Genomic DNA, 9,681 nt, shown 5'->3' on the forward strand with positions numbered 1-9,681 from the left:
AAAAAAGTATTAGCTTTCTTTCATGCTTGGTAAAGATTTCTATCATTATTTTTATTATTGTATTGGTCCTTCCCATTTGCTGTTTCAGTCTTGGAGTGACTAATTCTCAGAAGATAAGATCTGGAAAGACAAAGCAATGATCATTGACTTGATTAACCTAAATGTTTAATTGTTCACACAGTAGTTCTTGGTATAAGTTTATTATGGGTTTTTTTCCTTCACAACTTGAGAGAAATCTAGTTCCTCTTCCAATTTCTTTTATTTCTATTGGAGTATAAAAATGTATACTCAAGTAAAAAATATGTTATTTCAACAAATATCATTTGGGTAAAGATTCTGCCATAAAATATAATGAGTAAACATCTTGTTTATTGTCAATTCAACTAGAAATCAACCAGAGAATATTACTTTATTCCTACCACTCTTCCCCAAAATAGTAATGATAAAATCTCTTCAAATACTAAAATTGAAAATAAACGAGTGTATTTCAGTATCTTCATTCAGCCTGAGGATAGCAGGAATAAAGTTTTCTTACAAACAATTATAGGGAGATTTAAATTCCTCCCCCCATCTTAGATCTTTCCCCACAATATAATAATGGGCCAAAATAGATTTTACTATGGACTTCTTTCTTGAACTGGGCACTTTTAATAGTTATGTTTATCAAAATACTCCTCAAATGGCAAAGACCTGTAATTCATTAAAAAATTGTTAAATCCACATTAAAACATTTAAATTGAAAATTAAGAGAAATAAATTAACATGGCATTGCCAAGAAATAATAGATCTTTTAGATAGATGATGAAATCAGAACACAGAAAACAATTGATTTATCTTTATTATTGAAGCAATACAGGACAAACTTTAATAATTCAACAATACTAAAATCAATACAATATTACTCTTCTATATTATTGATAAATTGCAATGGAGGCAATTACTCTTAGCAAATTCAAGGAATACTGGTTTTATAATCCTTAAATCCAAAAATGTAATGCTTTTAAAGTGAAATCAATGTTAAAGTTTAGAATGTGATGAACAAGTCTGTTTGTGGCTGTTTTGAGGAAGTTTCACCAAACAGAAAGAGGTAGGGGGAAGGGGAGGGTAAGTGCTTACATTTATAAATTTGTGTTTATCAATGAATCTTGTCTACAGTGAAGAAGGAAAACATTTAGAAACCACTGAGATTATATTTGCTCAGGAAAGACTAAGTGGAAAACTTAGTCTATTATCCATATAGTTAAGATCAAAAGAGCTATTATGAGGGTATATACAGCTTTTTGGATGGAATTATATATCGAGACTGTCAAATTTTTCTCAATGCACTAGTAACTTATCCAGTCTACTTCATGCATGTTTAGACAAACTTGGTGTGTACTCTTTTTAAAGATTAATATCAAAATTCAATTACCTTCTAATTAGGAATTTCTCATCTGAAAAATGATTTTGCATGTCCACTGATTCAAGCCCTCCACCTCTTAAAAAACTTGCCTATGACATTGGATTCAACTGCACAGACTGGAAAGTAAAAAGTATGATTCCAAACTTAGAGCAATTTTATCATAAAAGGGGTATTTGTTTAAGGGTAAGTAAAAACTTTTTCCTCTTTTTAACAAATTAAAAGTTTAATTTGCCTTATATTATGGATAATACATTGAAAGGAAGTTTTATTGTTTTTTGACTCATAAACATTGTTCATTTAGGAAGCCATTAGGGATGATTATCTCCAGTATTGCTGATATTATTGGTACCTAATGAATAGTGTGAAGTTGAATATCTAGTTGGGTATCATTCCTCTTTAATCCCCCCTAAAATATCTCCATAACTCATCAGAGGTGTGTTTTCTTAAGAGAACTCTAAAAAATATGACTTTAATCTGAAAAAAAAATTAATCTATATTATTTCTGAGTATAGGCATGCTTTATCTAGATAATGAGCTAAAATCAGAATACTCAAAGGAATAGAGTTACAAAATCATTTTGGCATATTATTATAATTCTTAGGAGGAAAAAACACAATTGCATTATGTGATATGAAAAATAACAATTTGTCCTGTTAGAATGTCCCAATCCTAAACAACCTTTCAATTTTGCAATATTGAAAGTGCATTGTGTCAAAGTATGTCTTCCACTGCATAATGTTCATACTTTTACTCCTAGTTTAAAATAAATTAATATAATGTATTTTTATTATTTAAAAATGTACACTTCCTAAAAGCCAAAATTGTATAATATAATAATTTAAAATCTGGACAGTAATCATTTACTTTATTCACAGCTATTTGTTTTTTTCTTAAGCAGCCATCCAATAGAAATGTCTGTTCATTTTACTGTGCTTCCAAAATGACATGAGAGTTTTACTGAAAGAAAAAAAAAACCTGTTTTTATTGTGGGAAGAGAAACATAGGAAGTGACCATTCTGAATGTATACATGTATGTGTATATGTATAGATGTGTAGATATGTTTTTATTTGATGTACTTTAATACACCAGGAAAATGACTAAAATACTTTTATTTGCATAATGATCATATAAAATTTACTAACATGTATTCAGTAAATTGATTTTTTAAAAATTCCTCTTACAACTGATTCAATAAGGCAATACAACTAGTGGCTGACCTTAAATGTTCCTTGCCTTCTACCCAAACAGGAAATGGTAGTTTTTTCTAGATTTTAAATAAACTAGATCAAACAATTCTCTACACAGATGTCATAAAACTGAGTCACAGGAATAATAAATGTAAGAGAAAGAGGAAAAGGGATAAAAGTAGATAGAACAGAACTGAAATACACAATTAAAGTGTAACAGGTCTCTCAAAAATAAAAACTTTCTTATAAGCAACAATCATTAATGGTTTTTTATACCATCAGTTTATGCTCAGCAACTATAACAACAGATATTTACTTTCAAAGATGACTTGAGCATTTAAAGTACACTGAGCATCACTTTACTTCTAAAAGAAAAATGATTAGACTGGGAGATAAACTAAATCAAACCTATTCAATAATCTTATCTGGTTTAGAACATCCAATGATAGAGATGTGTAATACTTTTGCCCATAAAACGCACGTCACTTAACCCAGAATGATCAATCAAAGTGAAGGGAAGAAAAGGGGGATAGGTTCTTGTCTCTTCCACTTGTACTCACCAAGTCCCCAAACGCAGAATCAGTAACAGGAGCAGGAGCCTCACCCCACCACAGTGACTCCATAGGAATAAAGGAAAAAGAAAAGGACTTTTCCAAGAATCCATTGAATTTGTTCTTCTCTTTCCGAGGGGACTAATTTAAATCTCCAAACAGAATACTTATTCTGCCATCTCGGCAGTATCCCGGTGAGAAAGGGTGAGTGTGAGGAGGGAAAAACGCCCCCAAACAGGTAGCATCAGATGCTGGGAGGACTGTAGCCAGCGCGGCCAATAAGATCATCAGATCTTGGCATAAATTAGCTTAGAAAGTGTCGGGCGAATCAGGGGCTCAGAGAGGTGGGGCTTCCCTTACTAGAAAGGGACAGTAGTCTGGGGGTCTGTAAGAGATTGGGTCTTAAGGAAAAGAACAACAAAACCTCTTCTGTTTCAGAGCTAAATTGCCAAATCGGTTCGGGTTTGATCAGTATCTCTGCCACAGAGAGAGAGAGAAAAAGAGAGCGAGAGAGAGCGAGAGAGAGAGAGACCCCCATCTTTATGGTGGCTTCCCATCCTTAGACAGCCTGGCTCGACTTCAGGGCTGGCTGATTTTCTTTCCCAATTCATCTTGGATTCAGAATTTCTCTTCAGGAAGAAATCCATGTGATCTAGCTGGTCAGAAAAAGGCCGAGCCTTTCTTAACTTCCCCAGTCACCATTGAATAACTCGGGCACCTGAGCGCACAGTGGGGAGTTTAGTATGCAACCTGTGTTGACTGGCCTTTGCAGCTTTTACCCTTCTTGCATACATTGAGAGAGGACCACCAGGCACGAATCCTCCACCAGAGGATCGCAGTGACACCAGGCGCCAGGATTTGTGAAAGAGTCTGGTGGGGAAAAAAATGGTCAGAATCCTGTCTTCCCCTGAAACACAGCAGCCCAAAACTGCTGTTCGCCCCTACCTTCATTATTTTCTCCTTTTCTTCCCACTCACTCTTTTAGCTCCTGGTCAGCTTCACTAGTCACAAATAGCAGTAGTGCCTGCTTACTCTTCAGTCCTCAGGCTGCTTCTTTCTTCCCCCTTCTCACCCCCTGCATTTGTTAAACTGGCGTGGCTGCTACCTAACTTCAGAGACACAACCCAGTAGAGTTTGCAGTCTTGCTCTGGGTTGCCATGAGAACCAAAAAGCCTTGTGGCAGCAGCTGGAACAACTGTATAGATTCAGGCTGACTGCTGTTAGAACTCCCGTATACTGGCATTCTCTCTGTCCTTTTGCTTGTCTTTAAATCCCCACATGCAAAAAGCTCTGCACCTGGCTGGGATTGCTGGCTGTCTCATCAATCATTCCACAACCACCTGGAATTGGCCGTGTCCCCGACTGAATCGTATTAACTAACTGGGCTCACCCAGACTATGGAGTATCAGTGGTTGTGTGTTAGAGATAAGGTGTCTGTTTCTATCGGATCATTGGAAATCCTCAAAACGAAGGGGGTCGGTTAAGTGATTCGGTAACATATCTAAATATTCTACCAAAATTTGACAATTTAAAGTCTCAGATTCTTGTTCTTAATAATAGGCACTGCATTGCCATATCTCTCTGGGTGTCCGTGGATATTTTCCTTATCACTGATTCTCCATTTAATTCAGATCTTCTAAAATATGCTAACTTCCTTGTTTTGTTTTGTTTTCCCTCTTTCTTTATTACTCTCTTCTGTAGGATATGATTAAAATATCATTTGTATTAAAGTGTTTGAATAAAAATAAATTTTCATTCGAATAGATTCTGAGGGGTCTGAGTTAACTAAGAGGAAATAATGATGCAGTTGAAAATGTATTTTGCAGAAATATTTGAGGTATTTTTGGCACATACCTAATATTCTGATCTGATTTGCTAGTTCATTCTGATATTATTCAGGAGAAATGCATTATGACTGGAAAATTATCATGCCAGTTTTCATTAGTATATTTTGTCAAGTCAAAATAAGGGTATTTTCCTGGTTGTATGAATATAATCACATAAACAATATCATAATTTTGTTACTATTAATTTCTAGGACTTTGTTGGGTCATTTATCTTACGCCTTTTAAGATATGAACTTAAAGAAAAAAGGAGAATAAGAAAAAGTACAGGATTTATGTCCCCATGGTTACAAATTATATATCTCTTTAAGTAACAAATGCAACATTGTCAATAAGATGGCTCACCCTCTGCACAGACGTGCTCTAGAGCAGCAGTCCTCAACCTCTCAATTTGTAGCAATGAGAATACATAATGCATATCAGGTATTTACATTCCAAATCATAACTGTAGCAAAATTACAGTTTGAAGTAGCTACCAAAATAATTTTTTTGGTTTGGGGTCACTGCAACATGAGGAATTGTATTGTGGGGTCACAGCATTAGAAAGGTTGAGAACCACTGCTCTAGAGTTTATAGTTCAGATCATGTCAGTTTCTTGCTACCTAATCCTTTTTACAGTCTTTTTGCTTGAATCTTTTAAATTGTATCCTTTCATTCAAGTCTTTTTTTTAATATATAACTCTTCTGAGAAACAGATCCCCTCCCACTGTTATGGCTAATAAAGATTTCCTTGAAAAGTAAGTGATGGCAGTGCCAGCACTGCAGGACCAAAGGAATGGATTTTTCACTAAAATCCCTGGCTTGACATTTTGACTGCTTGTCTCATTTGATTTGTAAACCTGTTAAGGGAAAACTAACCACAGTCTATATTTGTATGGGCCCCAGAGCTCTCTTGCTTCTCCCTAGATAAATCAAAGGACTCCCCGAATGTGGAGATTAAGAGGTTTGTTCCTTACCTACAGGTAGAAGGCCATACTGTGATGAAGATAATGATCGAAGAAAGCTGCTTCACTTTCTGCTGGGGACAAAGGAGGAAAATATTCTGATTGCATAAATACCGTTGATTTCTATGTCACCATATAAATCACTATTCTCAGTCATCCCTTTCTTGCCAGGCCACAACAGTGGCAAGGACCTAAACATCAGTAAAAAAAAAGGGCCAAAATTAACTAAAATCATACTTCCTGAGGTATGATATACTGAGCTATATTGTGAGCAATACATCCCCAGCATGGCTCAGATGATAGCTTTGCAGTCCTGGGAGAGTCATTCATTAAGTCATGACCTTGGTCTATGTTTGGCTTTTCTAGGCTTTTATCTTTCCAAATGATCTTGGCCATGGCACAAACAGCCATTTACCTGATGTTCATTCTTAGTGGAATCATTCCTTCTCAGCCAGTTCCTAGCAAAGTATCTTGTGTAATAAGTTCTTAATAAATGTTATTTATAGAATTGAATTGTTCAGTTGAAAAAGGTCAAATTAGAATTAAATGAAGAAACAAGTAACTGAATAGTTCTTTTTGAGCGTCCACACAGTAAGTTTGGTAAAAGATTGATTTAGGGAGAACCAAACTTTGCCAAAATAATAATATAGATAATTTATCTTTTGAGTTTATCCATATTACTTTATATACACTTAAAGACTTCATTTATATCTACTGTACACATGTGTTTTCTCAAACTCACAAGTTGGCCCTCCAATCTTGCTCCATCATACTTTAACTGTTATTTCCCTAAGAACAACCTTATGAACCATGTTGCATTCATTTTCAGTTCAGTGGCACTTTTTACAAGTCTTTCCTATTTCTATGAAATTATCTATTTCTTCATTTCTTTTAACAATATTTTATTATAAAAATTAACCCTTTTTTAATTTTTTTTTATAATTCCAGTCTATCACTTTTGCCCTCCCTTCTCACATCACTGAGAAGGCAACAATTTGATATGTTAAACATGTACACTCATGCAAAATTTCCACATTAGTCATTTTGTGAAAGAAAAAAAGACTAAAAATATAAAGAAAGCTATTAAAAGTAAGCTTTGGTTTGCAATCAGACTCTATCAGTTCTTTCTCTGGATGTGTATAGCATTTTTCATCATAACTTCTTTAGAAATGTCTTAAATAATGGTGGACCTGAAAAGAGTTAAGTTATTCACAGTTTATCATTGTATAGTATTGATGTTACTATGTTTAATGTTCTCCTGGTTCTACTTCTTTCATTTTGTTTCATTTCATGTAGGTCTTTCCAGGAGAGTTTTCCTTGATAACTTCTTTGGATTTTAAGTCTAAGCTCTTTTTTGATCTTGGTTTTCAGTTGGTACATTAAATCTTAAATTTTCTCTATTTAATATATTTTCTCAGTCAATTGTTATTATTCCAAAGAGATTTCACATTTTCTCCTATGTTTTTCAATCTTTTGACTTTGTTTTATTGTTTCTTGATGTCTCATAAAGTCACTGGATTTCACATCCCCAATTCTACTTTTAAAGGATTTATTTTTCCAGTAAATTTTTAACATCCTTTTCCACTGACAATTCTACTTAAGAATTTATTTTCTTCAGTATTTTGTGTGCCACCTTTACCAACTTTTGGACCTGTTTTTATATAATTTTCTTTCATCACTTTAATTTCTTTTCCCAATTTTTCCTCTACCACTCATATTTGATAAAAAATTTGTTTTGAGCACTTTCAGGATCTGAAACCATTTCATATTTTCTTTGAGGTTTTGCATGTAGCTGGTTTGATTTCATTATCTTCTTTGGAATGTGTGTTTTGATCTTCCTGGTCACCATAGGAACTTTATATGGTAAGCTTCTTTTTGTGGTTATTGTTGTTTGCTCATTTTTCTAGTCTAGATCTTATTTTAAATTGAGCTCTGCTCCTGGGACCCAGGGGTCACTGTCTCAATTTTAGACTTTTGTGCTACTGTTTTCATTACTAGTTCTTGGGGTTTGTAAATTTTTAGTTCTTTAAAGGTAGTATGGTCTAAGGAGAGATATGATTATCACTTGCTTGGCCTGTGAGTAACTACAATAACTACAATAACTTTTTTCATACCTAGAAAAGTGACTGGGTTCCCTTTCCACCTAGTGCTCCTCCTCAATGTGAAGAGGAACTATTTATTGTCAATAAAACATAGTATTCCTGCCAGTAATATTAATTCTTCTTTTGACCTTAGAAATCTAATTTTCTGATCACTTGTCTGACGCCCTTACCGCCTGTGGGCTGAAAGCTCTGGAATTGAGCTACTTGGCTTTCTGGCGTGGTCTTTCTTGTACTGGACTCCACTTTCATACTTGTTAGATATATGTTTTCTTGCTGACTTTCTAAACTGTTTGTGTAGAAAAATTATTTTACAACATCCTTTTGTTAATTCTGCTGCTCTGCAATTCTTTTTTCAGCAATTATATTTAATTGTTTGGAAGAGAACTTATGAGAGTCCAAGCAAATATTTGCTTTTATGCCATGGCTCCATACTCCTCAATTTCCTCTTTATGTGCAGCAAAATAATATCCTATGGAATTTGTATAGTAGAATTTATTCAGTTTTTCCTCAATGGATAGATATTGTAATAGGTTCCAGTTTTTTAAAGCAAATTACAAGTTATGATATTTGTACTAAAACACCAATATTTGGAAAAGAAATGATCATGAAGTTCTTTATATCCTGAAGAATGAAATTAGCAGAACCAGAAAAATAATTTATAAAATAATACAAAATAATAGCAATGAAAAGAAAGATAAGTGGCCCCATATATCTAAGTCCCCGTAGGCCTTGAGGAGAATCATCAGGAATTGTTTATAGAGGTTTCAGGGACAGGATCTCAGTCTCATAGCAAGAAAAAAACACTAGAACACAAGAGCTTTCTGCAAAAGATAATCAACAGAACCCATTCACACTTTCAGGGCAGAAAAAAGTATTTGTAGTTACTCAAAGACAAGACTGCAGGCCAGATAATACTAAACAAACCTTTCTTAAATCATACAACCTTGGAAGAATTGAAATCTTATACATGCAAGAGCTAGTCCTGAAGGCACTTACAGGAAGAAAATGAAGTGTTGGACAGTGAGTGACCCATTCAGCATAGGAATAGCCCACTTGTAACTGTTTTGGTTAGTTAAAAGTTGAGAAAAACCTGAAATTGAATAAACACACACTCACACACACAACACTTCACCAGAGAAAGTTATTTTTAGCGACAGGAATGAGCAAAATAGAAATTCAGAAGACCTCTGTATAGAGCAATATTTATACCAGATGTTTTCATGGTGGGAGAGAAGTAGAAATTGAGGAGATAGCCATCAATTGGGAAAGGGCTGAGTAAGTTGTGGTATATGGTTGTAACATAATACTATTGTAAGATAAGAAATAATGAACAGGATAATTTCAGAAAACCTAGAAAGACCTATGTGAACTGATACAAAATAAATAAAGCAGAACTAGAACATTGTACTCATTAACAGCAATATTTTATGATGAATATTTATAACTTTACTACACTCAGCTCATGTCAGTAACCAAAAGCATTATTTTGTGAATTTGCCTCAATCTCAGCTATCTCCATTTGTTGTCAGATGTTATTTCTTCCATTATCATCAAAGAAATTCATGTCAAAGAAAATACATAAAAATAGAGAAAAAAATATTCACAATGATTCCCTTGAACTTAAATACTAATGTGAGAATGTATTTTCCA

General features: G+C 34.1%; 1 protein-coding gene across 3 annotated transcripts in view; it reads right to left on the minus strand.

The window, feature by feature from the left end:
• GABRG1 (gamma-aminobutyric acid type A receptor subunit gamma1) overlaps positions 1 to 3,418 on the minus strand; it is a 120,863-nt gene extending 117,445 nt beyond the window's left edge. For all 3 annotated transcript variants that reach the window (XM_007496495.3, XM_056802582.1, XM_056802581.1), the window contains exon 1: positions 3,151 to 3,418. In XM_007496495.3, coding sequence (XP_007496557.1) covers positions 3,151 to 3,254 — 104 coding nt within the window. In that variant the 5' untranslated portion in view covers positions 3,255 to 3,418. The remainder of the gene's footprint in view (positions 1 to 3,150) is intronic.
• Between the last annotated feature and the right edge of the window lie 6,263 nt (positions 3,419 to 9,681).

Source organism: Monodelphis domestica, chromosome 6 (genome assembly GCF_027887165.1).
Source record: "Monodelphis domestica isolate mMonDom1 chromosome 6, mMonDom1.pri, whole genome shotgun sequence".
Taxonomy (NCBI): domain Eukaryota; kingdom Metazoa; phylum Chordata; class Mammalia; order Didelphimorphia; family Didelphidae; genus Monodelphis; species Monodelphis domestica.